Genomic DNA, 15,558 nt, shown 5'->3' with positions numbered 1-15,558 from the left:
ATTTTTAGAACGGACATTTTTAGGCATTTGGACATTTTTAGAAAGCTGTAGGTAATGTCTTTTCTTTAATGCATACTTTTTTTTCGATGTTTATTTTTTTAAAATATAGCTTGTAAGATCTGCCAGAACCAATTTTTTTCTTCTTGTTTTAAATAAAATAACAATGATTAAAATTAAATATGGCAAGAATCTACCTCAAAATATATAAAAAGAAATTCTAACATAATACTATCACACCTTGTTTGAAATTAAATAAAAAGAAAAAAAAAAAAAAAAAAAAAAAAAAAAAAAAAANAAAAGACCACAAGTTCAGTTTGAAATTAAAAAAAAAAAAAAAAAAAAAAAAAAGAAAAAAATTATTTCAAACTAGAAACAATAATACAGATCTAATTAAAAAAATAATAATAAATAGCACAAGCAATAAAATCAAAGAACACACTATGCGTTATTCAAAGAATGTAAAACAGACTAAAAGAATTAAAAAAAAATACAACTTGTTCATTTTCCGATGTTAAATATTCTGTTATTAAAGCGATCGCTGTTCAGTTGAGATTTACATCAAAACAATGCCATTACACGTATACAACTACACTGTGTTTCAAATGCATGATCCAAACAGGGCGTAGAGCTAGCAGCCAACTTGGTTGTGCAATTTAACTTTAAAAATGTAAATCAATTCACTTTTATTTAAAGAAGTGAATTATGACTTGGTCATTTGGCTTGAGAATAAAATAAATGGAAAAAGTTGCTTTCACCTAATTCCGACATTAGAAAACGGCTGTTCACTGTGCGGGTCAACCTAAAATAAAAGCAAAAAAAAATATTAATTAATTATTAAATATATTATAATTAATTTTTATTAATTTATTATTAATTAAAAGTTGTTTTGATGTTAAATAGTGATAATTATTAATATATTTTTTGAATTCCAAAATTTGATAGAAAAATTAAGAAAATAAGCGAAATAATAACATTTATGCGGAATTAATACAAATTCCAATTAAATGTTTCTAAATTACAACAATCAGTAAGCCTTAATCTCCAAATACAAAAGTGATTCCCGAATAGCAAATGATTTGTGAAGCTTTAAACAACATATTTAAAGAAAAATAGAAGCATATGAATTTTTTTTTTTGGTGTTCCATATTCTAAAGAAGGTTAAACAACTATAATGATTCGGCATTCAACGACTTCGAATGTGCCTATCAATGGACATTTCTAACCAAATTTTTTCATGTATTTACTTTTGGGGTTTCTTTGATTACACGTGTTTGGATCATTGCGCAGTTTGACACCAGGAATTGAAGCTAATGAACACAGAGCCAGTTAATGTCGTAAGTTAGAATTTGCATTTATTTCAAATTTTGAGATATTCTTAACAGTATATTTTTGATAGACTTTGTTGATTTAATACAAATTAGAAAGGGCTTAAATAAAACTATTACTCATACTTCAATGCTGATTTCTGTTGGGAGATGTTCTGTCTAATTTACTAATTTAAGTAAAGTTATTGTGGACCTCCAGATCATGAAACTTTGCAGTCTTTTTGTGGCAGAGTATGAGAGCAACAGAGTATGCTCCTCATAACATGTGGTTATTTTTAAGCACATTACGGTGGTCATGCTGTGACACATTATTGGTGACCACACTGTGGTTATTTTTAGGCACATCACACTAATAGTCAAAGATTAACACTAATAGTCAAAGAAGTAGTTTAACTAGATGTAAAAAGTTGCAGATGTAATCATACAAAACTTCTTGTAACAATTATTAAATAAATAATAAAACAAAATCTTTTTATCATTAACCTACATTTGAATAAAATAGTTCAATAAGGTTGTGATGCTAAATTTGGCTGAGTTGAACAATAAATAATTAGATAATGAAATGCTGATAAAATAAATAAAAATAAAATTGTAGATGATAAATTTCTGATCTCTCATCTGATATAACTGTTATAGCTACATTTTTTTTATTGCAATTACCACAAACTAATTTGACCTTCTGAATCTAAATTTGTTAATAAAAAGCAAATTATCAAAAAAAAAAAAAAAAAATTTATAATTTTTTTAAATTTATTTGTAATTTAAATTAATAACTACCACAAGTTATAATATTTTAAGTTAGCCTCTTAAAAATAACTAAATAAACAAATAAATAAATCAGTATAAAGAATAATCACAACATTACACAAAATAATTTACTCTAAAAATTTCAGGATGCAAAACTCAACTTCAAATTAAATAATGAATATTTACTTCCTTATTTGTAGCTATAACAACTAATTAAACATTCGGTGAGGCTTTTTAATAGGTTTTATAAACAACTACTCATAAATTAAGAGTTAAGCTATAAGTTTTATTCTTTCAAACTAGTTATTACTTTAAACGAGAACAAAATAACATATGTTATTTTCTTACATTTCACGCATGATTTTTTTATTATTTTAAAACCAAAATGACATTCTACCATGCAATTAGCAATTGAATTTATACCAAGTCTTTCCATTCGATAAATTTTATAAGTGGGGTAAACATCACCAAAAATTCGTTTCTCCAACAATTTTTTATATTGTACAAGAAATGATTAATTTTTAAATACACTCTTTTAATGACTGCTACATAATAATTTCACCCAAAACATCAATTTTAATTTAATAACTAATACTTACTTAATAATAAAAAGAGTTAATATATGTATTTTTCATGAGAGGAGGAAAGTAAAATGGTAAAAAAATTTCTTTCTGATGGAATTCAATATTGTTTTACTATTCCTTGGTTAATTTTTTTACTGAATTTTATCAAAATTTGTAAATTTACACATTTTGAATTAAATTTTACTGATTAGTTTAAAAAAAAGTTTAAAAAAAAAGTGAAGCTTTAAAAAAAGCAATTTTCTTTTCATCAAGCTCTTACTAATAAAATCTCTGAAGAAGTACTTATTTCCATTGTAAAGCATGTCAGAATGAGTTTGAAAGATATATATCACTCAAATTTAATCACTTAAAATAAATGGTAAGAGAACTAATTTTCAAATAAACAAGTGGATTGATATAATCAAAGGAAGAATTGTAAAGTACAGAATTTAATATAAAAATTAAGCAACTATGAAATTTAGAAATAAATCTAACTGCAAAATCAAATTTTTTTTAAATTAAAATTATCTGACAGGGTTCCCACTCGATTTGCGAAGAAAAATTCCCTGACTTTTCCAGGTAAACTTCAATGAAAATTGAGACCACATTTTCATCAGAAAACTTTGATACTTTTATTTGTTTTGTGAAATATTAGATTTTCTGTGTAAAAAAAATATTAAATAAGGATGGGAACATTTTAGTTTGACTAAAATGTGAAATTTTTATAAAAAATAATTGTAATAGATGCAAGCATTATTTAACTCGAATCTTAGTAACTGACTGATAATTTTAAGACTGGTTATTTTTCAAGTATGTTATAAGAATGTCAAAAAATTGCTTATTTTCCAAGTATGTTTCAGGTTTTTGTCAAAAAATTGCAACCTTCCCTGATTTTTGGAGTAAAAATAAAATTCCCTGACAATTCCAGGTATTCCCTGTTCTCCCTTACCCATGGCAACCCTGATCTGAAGAATGCACTACACATTGATATACAAACTACATAAAAATATCTCTGTATATTAAATATTGAAAATAGTATTTCCGTCAAGATTTGTAAAGTGGCAATTTAATATAGAATGTGAAATAAAAAGAACTCAAACCTCTGAGTATGCAGGAGGAGGTTGATGATGAAAACTGTGAACATACGCATACATGGGTGTAAAACGTGTGTCCCCAACAATATTGTCGTCATCATCATCTGCAATGTCCACAGAACCTTCGATACACTCTGCATAGGTAGGTGGTGCTGTTAACGAAATACAAATTTACTAAAATACATCTTTTTGCAAGTTCATTGTCCTCACTAATCTTACTTGCAAAAGAAAAAAATTATGATTTTTAAGTAAACTTAGTACATTAAATAGTAAAAATATGCAACATTTATTTCTCATCACATAACGACTGACAGCTTAAGTGTTGAATTATTAATCTATAGTTGAAAGAATGAAGCAGAATATTCAATAGCTTAAAATGTTAACATTATTACAAATTCAAACATTATTATAAATGAAATAGCTGCAATTAAAATAGCTCAGATTTAATTATGGCAAACAAATTTACATTAGATATTCTAAAAATATTTTTTGTACTTAATTATATTTTGAGTGAATTTAAAATCTACCTAAAAAAATAATAAAAGCTTTATAAAGCTACTTTCGTTGAAGTTTTAAATCTAATTATTACAACAATATTTATGTGTAAATGTTACAAAGGCGTGGATAGCTATTATTTTTCAATTCAAGCAGACCATGTCAGGTAACCAACTTAGCATTCTTCAAATAAATTTCAGGCTATTACTACTTTTTAATATCCCAAAAGAGTTTTTTTTAGGATGCAGCACTATAAACTAAACAAAAAAAATATATGCATTTAAAATGTAAAAGAAACACTATCAATTGCACACATTTTATTAAACTCATTCACTTATAAAAAAATATAGATAAAAACAAATTGGGAAATTCATCAAAAAAAAAATTATACCAAAATTTTTTTTTTCCTAATTAATAATGTAAGTAATTAAGGATACAGTTTTTTTTCTTTAATTTCTTAAAAGATATTGATAAATAGCATTGACACATTAGCCAATTTTCTGTGAATAAAATGGATAAAGTCTAAACTGCTAAATCATAAAAATGGTTTAATTATTCACAAAACCCTTCTAGAATAATTCTTGCCTTTAGTTGCAGAAACAACCTTAAATTTTTTCCAACAGGGTGCATAGCCAAATCTTAAAAATAAGCACCTTTTAAGTAATTTTTAAGCATTAAAATTTTTTTAAGCACTATATACATAACAAAATACAAAATAATTTTTAAAGACTTTACATGATCATGATAAAATAACTAGTTTTTGACAAAGGATTCCTTTCTTGATTACATTAGCCATCATTAAAAGATATTTTTCAGTTTGATTTCAGAAATGAATAAGAATCTCTTGCAAAATGCAGCAGAGTTGCACATAACAGTGCAAGAATAAGCCCCACTGAATCCAGCTCAGTATAGGCAAGTGCGGACCCGTAAGTTTTTCATCAAACACGCAAAATGATTGGCGCTTTCATATGCTACGGAACAACGGTATGCCGAAATGCATCGTGTTTGAATGAATTGTGAAAACGCTGAATAGAACAATGTGAAAATCACACTTTTGCATAATATGTGGCGAAAAATCGATATGGTAAAGAAAAAATAATCCTGAAAAAGGAAAATTAGACACTTTTTAAAAACACCCAATAAAAAAAGCACCTTTAAGGGCTTTAAAAAAACGAAAATAAAAAATAAGCACCTTTAAACACTTTTTAATAACGCTATGCACGCTGTTCCAAAGAAAAAAAAAGTCACCATCTGCCTGAATTGACATGAAATAGATCAACAGAAAGAAAAAAAACATACGTTCACTTGGAATCATTGACAAGTCAATTTCACTGTATGGTGGAGCAGGCTGATAGTACAAGTTACCACCAGGTTCTCCGATATTATCTAATAATGGAGGTACTTGACGGTAGTTGATAGGGCGTAATGGTACGGTTCCAATGAGAACTGGCAAGTCCATACTTAAATTATAAGCACCGGGTATTTGAAGGGATATCTGAAACAAAAGTTAAATAATTTTATATAAGACATTACAAATTTCAGTTACTAGTATTTTTTTAAAACTTATAAGTAAAAGACTTGTTTAAGATTAGGTGCATTTAAGATTAGGTACATTATTTAAGATATTTCAAGCATCACACTTAATTAGTAACAAAAGAACAAGAGCATGTAAATCTGAAAACAGTGAAAAAACTTTGTCACTAACCGCTGTTAAATGAATAAATATTTGAATTTGAAACATAACAATCAGTATTAAAAAAAATGAATATTAAAAAAAAAGTTTAGTAACTGTTGAAAAAGTTATTGAAAATCAATGAATTATAGATTTGATATGAAAGCATCGAAAGCATAATTTTCAAGCCATAATTTTTGGAAATGATAAGAAATAATTTAAGAACAAACAAACAAAAACAATAATAACAACACATAAATGAGATTAAAAATGCAAAAAATTTATAATTCATATCATGATAAAAAAATATGAAATTTTTTTCTTCTTTAATATTTAGTAAATTTAAATTTAATATTTGAATAATTTAAAAAAGTAAAATTAGTTTTAAGGCATGTTTTTTCATAAGATTTAAATACACATACAGAAGTGTAACATCTTAATTTGACCTGCATTTATTGTTTTTCTTATCCATTATTTCAAATGGACAATATCAGAATGACTGAATAATTTTGGAAGTTCATTATCAGTGCAACGAAACATAGCACGTCTATTACTAATTAAAGAAATTTGAAGGTACAACGTCAAAAATGATCAAGTCAAATATGTAATAATGTTAAAAATTTATATCTAGAAGTTTTATAATTTCATTGCCATTTTTCTACTATGTGACTTGGTCAGGTTTGGTATTTAATTTTATAACCGTCGTTGAATAGCTGATCCAATTGTAAGTTTGTGACTACGTAGCCTTATAATTTTGAGCTCAATCCAAGACAAAATAAATTCTAGATTAAGGTTTTAGGGAAATTTTGCCTTGGTGGAGGACTTTTTAATGAAACTGACTCGCATTTGCATAACACAGAGAAAACCACAAAAATCTCCTAAGTTAGCCAGACGGTAAGGAAATTCTAACTCAGGATTGTCAACCATTAAGAAGGTTTTATGTCAGCACTGTGGTTAGTGAGAGTCGGGTGCAGCCATCTCTAGGATTCGAAAAAAGTATATATTTTAGTACATATGTATCTCAGTATATAACATATACAGTGGAAGCCAGTTTTACGTTGTTCGTTTTGTACATTATCTAGCTTCCTATGTCATTTTCTGCTGGGCTTTGAAAATTGCCAATAAGGATAATGTTAAATATTCCCGGATTTTATGCTAGTCTAATTAAGAAAATCCTGTTTTATACAGTTTTTTAACAAATCAAAATAATTTTTTCTTAAGCAAAACCTTCCTTTCTTGACTAAAAAAAATTTGAGTTGTTTATAAGCTTTTTGAAGGTTTTTCCACATTCTTTTTATTCTATCTTATTGTCCTTTTGTCTGCGAGAGGGGAAAGGAAATAGGGAAGCTTTAATTGTTAAATTTGCAAGTGGAATATTTTCATACAAACTTCAACCTTTGAATTTTGCAATTATTCAATTATTTAAAGAATGTTACATTAAATAAATGGTTAGGTACTCATTTAGTTAGGCAATAATTTTTTTCTTTATTCCGATGACTTACAAGATGCTTCTAAAGCAAAAATAAATGTTTTGGCAGTCCTGAATTTGATTTCTACATTGTTGGACAGTGTCAACTCAAATGCATTATAAATGGGCATAATAAGGCTTCATGCGATTACTTAATTGCTTCTTGGAATGCAATAGGAACAATGGCCCTTAATAGAATAAAATTGCATGTTTAAAGATCTTCCGAAGTTGATAACACATATATCAACTGCGACACACATTCTATTACTTTACAATTCTTTTAATATCTCATTTAATACCTGCTCCCTATAACAGTGATGAAAACAATGAAGATGAGAAAAATATTGAAGGATATACCCACAACTGATTTAGAGTTTGAAAGTATAAAAAATCTCAATCCAAAAACATGTAAAGATTACACATTACACGTTTAAGAGATTACACACTACTTGTTTCCGAGGTTACACACTACTTGTTTCCGAGGTTACACAGTACATGTTTTCAATATTATACATTACATGTTTACGGGATTGCATGCTGTAAATGTAAATTTTCGAAAAATACACTTAATTTTTTTCACTGGGATTTTACGTTATCTTGTTTCACACGTTTTTAATGCTAGTAGGACAGAAAATGCAAAATTGTGGTTCCACTGTATATGTATCAAAGTAAAAAATATATTCATAACGTATTCTTACTCTGACAGCATAATCTACCCTTATTAAGCAACAGTTGATAATTGAAGGAGTAACAGCAGGAATTTTTAATAGCTGAGCATCCCAACTTGTAGTCCTACCAGGCTGAACAGCAAGACCAGTAACTATGGTATATTTGCTGTGCCTAGTTCTTGACTTTCCACCAGCCAAAAAAGTCTGAGTTTGGTGAAGAGTAGCATGTGGTATGATAGTTCGACTGGAAAGATTTTCAAAATCTGCAGTTATGGCAATGGATTCACCTGGAAAGCAATAACATTTTTTAATGCTTGCACAGGTTATTATTTCATTCTTAAAATAAAAAAGCAAAACAGATCAATTTAAAAAATTATTAGCAAAGGTAAAATCCTAGTGTATGCTACACGCTTGGCATGATTTTGAAAAATGTCGCCAACTTCTAATGGGTGATCATGCATAGCTCATGACGTCTTTTTTCATCTGTAGTACTAGAGTACATAAGCTTCAGTTGCAGATGGTTACGGTGTATTCCTACTTTTTGTTGTCTATTTGTTACTCTGTTTATCAGAGTATAATGTGTCTGTTTTTTTTTTCTTTTTCATATTTATTATGTTTTAAAATATATAATTTTTTCCATGGACACTTTGATTCGCCTTATTGAAAGTTAGTCTTTATTTACATTAACATTCTTGAAGTTATTTCGGCTGTCAGTCCTCTCAAACATCGCCAAATTCAGTGTGTAATGCATACTAGAATTAAGACTTATAAGATTAAGAAAACTTCAAGACATGATAAAATCAAATTATTTTTACAGAGATAATAATAATTATTTTATACAAAAGTATGTACCAAAAAAGGTAATGATCAATTCATAATAGTTAGTCTACATTCAAAACAAATTTATGAAACAAGTCAGTGCAATAAAAGTTTTAATACCATATTTTTGGAGGTAACAAAAACAGGGAGAAAAGGATTTTAAGCCATGCACTAAGTGTAGGGCTGTTTTCTCAATTGGCTTATATTTTAGAAGTCTTTACTCAGAATCTATCTTCTAAAACCTATCACAAATCCCTTAGGCATTGCTTGATAATTGAATTCAGCTAGTACTAGCAGCGTTTTCAAAACATAACCTCTTCTTATACTTTTTAAAAGTTATGGACTTGTTATAATTTAGATAGACCATTTCAGGAATCAGGCACAACAACAGTAACTGCAAGTTTATGTGGTGGAAATTGACAATGACATCCAACGTGCATATTAAATTTGATGGTAAGCTGAAGAGCAATGCCCAATAAAATTGTTTTGCAAGGAGACATGAATGAGATTAGTTAAAAGATTAAAGGATCCTCATAGAAAAAAAAAAAAAAAAAAAANAAACAAAAAAAAAAAAAAAAAAAAAGATCAAGGAGCATTGCCATGGAGAAAGCAATAAAAAAAAGAGAAGAAAACTACAACCAAAAAGTAATATCTAAGAAAAGAAAATGCAATGAGTACATATAGTAAAAATAAAATGGCCAATATGTAAAATAGGTATAGCTAGTTTAAACAACAACAATACCAGGACAATAGCCTTTTCGATCTGTTCTTGCATATAATGAAATTGGCCCTGAAGTGCAACACCAACAACACAAAACTTTTTCCATGTTGTTTTCAACTGGGACCTGTTAAATATAAGACTATGTTTATTTAAGAATATCAGAAAACTGCACTGAAATTAAAGTAAACTAACTTTTTTCATTTAAATTAATTTCATGCATCTCAATAAAACTCATAACTTTTCTTCTTTAGCTATTAATTTCAACAAATTTATCAAGCAAATAGACACAAGAAAAAGAGTTCTATAAGAAAATGTAAATTTAAAATTAAATATTGATAACTATTTATCTAATTAAGCAGTAAATAAAAAAAATTATGGAGCTCTCATTTTTATAGATCGTTCTATCTCGTTCTCAGAGACTTAAAAATATTTTCTTTTTTTTTTCAAAATAAATAATAAATATTTTTTTTTTTACAAAATTAGACATTTATTTAATTATTTGATGCAGAATCAGCTAAAAAAAACTTACCAAATATTCATTTCGATTAATATCAATTGGACAAATAACAGTAAAAGCTTTCTTGGCTTTGTGGTTAAAAGTCCAAGGCTTTTCCATCTCTGCTTTCAGCCAGTATCGTATACTGCCATATTTTCCTTCAAAGGATGTAGAAATCCCTCTGAAATTTCATGTAATTAAGATTTTATTTTGCAAGTCTAATGTAATAAGTACATAAATGTACATTTAATTTGCAAGTCTAAAGTAATGAAATGAGAAAATTTCTAAACAAAAAAAAAACTGATATTTTACCTCTTACTGCGATGAATAAAATTTTTAAATAGTTGAATTTTATTTAGACTTGGCAAATAGATATTTATTCCCTAATCTGTTCCCTAATCCCTGACTACTTTATGGCCCAAGTCATAAAGTAGAAGATCCAGATAACACAATTCTATAAATCACAATTCCTCATAAACAGTGATCTTTATAATATATTTGCATTGCCATGTTTATAGTTGGTAGGTTTAGTGATGTGTGAAATGTACTCTACAACACAAAATCCTACGGAATGCAAAGACTCATCTATCAAGGTTTGCATTACAAAGAACTTTAATTGTATTATAATACACTTAATTAATGAAATGAAACAATAAACCTATTAAATTATAAGCATAAGTAATAATTTAACACTAGCATAATAAATACCATTAATACAGACATGAAAGTGGATAAAGAATAAAAAGCCTGAGAATATCTATCAACTCAAATCAAGAAAAAAAAAAAAGCGTGTGAAACTATTTTGCACAAAAAGAAAGCACTAAAATTACTACACAATTACGACAGTCCAACAAACTGTTAAGTTTTATATAAAAATCATGATTATAGAGAGCAAAATAATAATAAAGCAAAACAACAAAATAATGCAGAAATATTAAAAATTCCTCGAATGTTTAGAAAGTTGAAATGTTGCCAGAAGTTGGACAAATCTCATGCCAGTTAATTATATAAACTATAGCGTATATATAAACTTAAACTTTAGTTAATTTTTCACTAGATTTGTTTGTATTTCACAAAATAAATTAAAAAATTATAATATTAGGTTATAGCAATATTTGACCCTGCATTGGATACAAAGTTTAAGGGTCCTTGAAACGAATAAGTATGTACCCTTTATGTTCATTACAAACTATATGCTATAATTACCTGTCTCAAGACATGGAAATATTCTAATACATAAAAACATTCAGAAAAAGAAAACTTATTCGTACCCAGATGGAAGCTGAAAGGAGAAATGAAATTCATGTCGACCTTCAGTTAGAACTTCACGCCCATCTCCAGTTTCTAGAGATAATAGAAACATAGAAATTTATTATAATCAATATATAAAAATGACATAAAACTGATATGAACTTAGAATATTTTAACAGAGCAGAATTAGTTTAGCAATCAACACACAAGATAGACAGATTACAAAAGTGTTTTTATTTTTTTAATACTTTATAGCCAACCTTGATTGTATACTGGTCAGATGTTTAATAGGTTGTTAGGATCTAACTTACCCTTGATGAAACAATATTAATAATTGTCTACTACGATGTAAATTTGTGATACGCTAAAAAACACTTTTATATAAGTAGTACTGCACAAGTTATAAGCATTTAAGTAAGGAAAGAAGCGTATCACAAATTTATCGAATTAACTTACGATATTGACAAAGAATATTCCCTATGCATACGTAGCAGAAACTCTCGAGCACGGCAGCGGGCGCTATAGATTATTAAAACTGATGTAGATTATTATTTTTTTAATATCTAAGGCTTCTTTTAATTTTTTGAAAAGAAAACAAAGAGTTCTTTTCAATAACTCTCAAACTTGTCTCTTAAAAATTAATAGCCTGAATTAAGACTAATTAAAACTACTAAGAACAAAAAGTAAAAAAAAAGAAAAGAAAAATTAGCTATTTGATTTCAGGCATAAATCTCCATATCTAAGGATATATTCCATATTATAAGCATTATTGCATAAAATTAATAACAAAGTCTTTAATGTATAATTTTAAGGAACCTATTTTTGCAAATTTTACTAAACATGTATGTTTCATTAAGACTTTACCTCAATAAATCTTTTCATGGCAAATTCTGTTTTTACCTCCATTGAAGCAGTGTTTTCATCATAGAAAAAAAATGGGTGAGAATTTCTCACCCTTTCTCAAAAACAGGGTGAGATTTCAGAAAGTTAAGTAAGATTTCTAAAAACTGAAAAAATACAAATAGACTTGAAAAAAAAAATTTCTTTCATTATAATACATTTTTAACGTCTTCTATTTTTTAAAGCATTGAATATTCTTGCTGCATCATCATAGAAGATTTTGCCTTTACTAGGTATTTGTCCATCTTACATTAGTGCATAAAAAATTTGAACGTCTTACATGAAAAAACCTTACCTGCAGTAAACACGTGGTTGCAGAGAAATGTGTTCTGAAAGGGGTTCCGTGGTTCGGAAGGGTTGTGTTCTGTTGTTCGAAAAAGTTCTGAACAATACTGGTAAATAGGGAAGCTAGATAACGGGGCAAATGTTGAAAATAATGAAAGATCCAGGAAGAAAAGTGAAATGGATTTTATTCTAATTGGCGTAATTCGAAGCTTTTTCCAAAATGTGAGAAATTCGCGAATTTTGAAATTGATTTATAGAATGCGCAAATTTTTCGCGGTAATCATTTTTTAATGCGAGAAAAGAAAAAAACATGCGAGATTCTCGCGTTGTAGTGAAAACACTGATTGAAGTATTAATATTTAAAGTTCAGAGAACAGTGATTTCAGACATATCTAGAGTAAGCTATAAAGTACTAAATTTTGAAAAAATATTTTCAAAATATCAAAATGAAAAAAAATTATTGGAGGGGAACTTAACAGCACAACGAAATCCTATTATAATTTGTTTGCATTTCGATATTTTTAATCTTTTTTTTAGAATTTTAAACTTTATGGTTTACTCCAAATATGACTGAATTTACTTTATTAAATTATTTATGGAGGTAAAAGATAATTCGGTGTAAAGGATTTCTCACATGGCATAGTGCACTCTTAAGCTGAATTTTTACAATAATCTCTGTCTGACAGCATTAAGCTTGCAGACACATCTGATTTTTATGAAGATAAAGTTGCACATTCACTCTGTAAATTCTGAAATAGAAAAATATTGCAGAAGATATATCTAAAAAGTACTTTTGATGATTCGACACTGACAAAAGTATATAGACAAACATAACTCTCAGCACTATTATGTGTAAAATTATATACACTTATGGTTATTTTACAATTACAAATATGTAAATTATGGAGTAACTTTAAATCACTAAACCTACAGTTTAGTTCCATTCCAGAATCTTTTTGAGCTATCGACCACAAAACTCTCTAGTACTAATATCTTTCTGCATGATGCTCTTAATAATAACAACCATGTATGCTACTAGTTAAAAATAACAAAAGCACTGTGTTTACAAAAAAAAACATAACTTTTTTAAAATAAATATGTAATAATTTTTGATTCTAAAGTAATAGGTGATTTTCTCGGAAAAATTATTTCCTTCCTTGCATTTTGCCAATAATCATCGCAATAAAGAAAATCATGAAATCCCAAACAATAATTGCCGAAAAAAGATCAACAACGAAATCACGCTAATGGGACTCTTCAAATGTGCGTTTCGTTTTGAGATTAGTTGTTGTAATAAAAAATATCGGATTTAAAAACTATGGTGAAATCAACAGCAATAAGTGCCAAAAATTCGATAGAATTACAGCCTCCTTAAAAGCAAATACTCAAATGCCCGATTCAAATTTTCCATGTTGTTTGAAATATAATTCAGGTGAAAATCAATATCAATAACTGCCGAAAATACACCAATTTATGATACTACAGTGTAAATTGAGCGTGTCAAAAAGTTATTATATAAATGCATGATTCTAATATTACGTGTAAATTTCTGTAGAAAATAAATGAAATTTTTTTTTCACTTTTCAAAAGAAAAATATTTTTGCAAGAGCTCTATAACGTTCTGCGACAATGTTGCCATGATTTTGAAATGGGGATAATGCTAGCAGTCCATGTTCTAGATATTTCCACTTTCCCAACATAAATTAAATGTTTTAATAGATTACTATTAAGATTTAGCTTCAAGAGGGAAGGCGACACTGTCATTGCTTGAGCAGAAATGGGCATGAAATCTTCGTAAATACTGAACAGTGGATTAATAGCAATGGATCATTGAGTAGGGTAAACTTATAGACATCATTATAAAATTTTTTTCTCTAACACCAGAACCAGGCAGTTTCACTTGGCAGGAACACGCACACCAATGAGAATAAATACATATAAGAAAGAATAAAAAAGATTCTCAAATCAGAACGTTCCCTCAAAAGAAGACCAGGGAAAATGGCCATGATCTGAGGCAGTAGGAACCACTAAGTCTTGGTAACTCACGAAAAGTGGCTTCCAAGAAACTAAAAAAAAAACACATCACAGAAGGGGTTGAAAATGACTAACCCGAAGGGTATAACTTGTAGCCAACAGCGGGTACACCTCTACAAGATATTTTCTTAAAAAATTTCAAGTTCAAAATCTATTTGGCACCATTGCAATTGGCTCGATAGATGATGATACGGAAATAAACCTGTGGAGTAAATGAAAGGGAATAAATTGTGGCCACCCTTTTGCTAACTATAACATAATTTCTTCTTTAAATTTTAACAAGTTATTAAACCAATTGGTGTTTTGGAGATTGTAGTTAGTATGAGCAGGTACCGATATGGTAATATCTCCCAAAAATGTAATGAATTTTATTTCTAATTTTTGTCAAAAAACTTCTAGTTTTTGTTTGTTATTTCGAAATTTTTGTTAGAGAACGGTAAAATATTTTTTAATATTAATAACATAAGACGTAAATAGACGTTACACCAAATTGTTCACTACTTTGAATCAGAGATTAACTGTCATTACATAGGTCTAATACGAAAAATTTCTTTTACCAGAGCCAAAGAGCACTTGTCTCTTCACGAAATATTCGATTTCTGCGTTATAATGTTCAGTGTACGCACCAAGTCGATTGCCTGTGCTTCTTGATTCTGTCCAGTGGACTTTTGCTACACCTCTCATTAGAATTCTGAGAGTTTTCATTTTCATGTCACCACGTAAATCCACAATACATTTGCCATTAACAAGTTCAGATGGATTATAAACAGATTTACCATTGTCAAAGACGATTTCAAAAACTCTTAGTTTTCCCATTGTGCAAATAAATATTATACTTTAATAAAAGATAGCATATTTATAGTAAGTAAAATATTTAAGTCACTAAATATAATAGTATCATGATTCAGAAAGTAATTATATGCCGAAATAACCTTTGGTGAAAAAAAAACAACAACGAAACCTTAACCATGTTTACATTTTATTATCAGTTACGGTTGCATGCTTATTCTATTTTTATCT

At 28.1% G+C, this 15,558-nt stretch overlaps 1 protein-coding gene across 2 annotated transcripts; it reads right to left on the bottom strand.

Annotated features, from left to right (window-relative positions):
* Positions 1-405: 405 nt before the first annotated feature.
* On the bottom strand, positions 406-15,527 carry LOC107449191 (arrestin domain-containing protein 3). 2 transcript variants are annotated; one of them, XM_043052637.2, is made up of 8 exons: positions 15,315-15,527; positions 11,340-11,412; positions 10,102-10,249; positions 9,594-9,696; positions 8,063-8,319; positions 5,524-5,719; positions 3,736-3,881; positions 406-799 (listed from the first exon to the last, which is right to left on the bottom strand). In XM_043052637.2, the coding sequence occupies exons 1-8, from the start codon at positions 15,352-15,354 to the stop codon at positions 752-754; spliced, it is 1,011 nt and encodes a 336-aa protein (XP_042908571.1). In that variant the 5' UTR covers positions 15,355-15,527; the 3' UTR covers positions 406-751. The 2 variants fall into 2 exon arrangements, with proteins under 2 accessions (XP_042908571.1, XP_015920144.1); XM_016064658.3 differs by having other exon boundaries at positions 15,096-15,522.
* Between the last annotated feature and the right edge of the window lie 31 nt (positions 15,528-15,558).

Source organism: Parasteatoda tepidariorum, chromosome 6, assembly GCF_043381705.1.
Source record: "Parasteatoda tepidariorum isolate YZ-2023 chromosome 6, CAS_Ptep_4.0, whole genome shotgun sequence".
Taxonomy (NCBI): Eukaryota; Metazoa; Arthropoda; class Arachnida; order Araneae; family Theridiidae; genus Parasteatoda; species Parasteatoda tepidariorum.
This window is presented reverse-complemented; position numbering and strand designations above follow the sequence as displayed.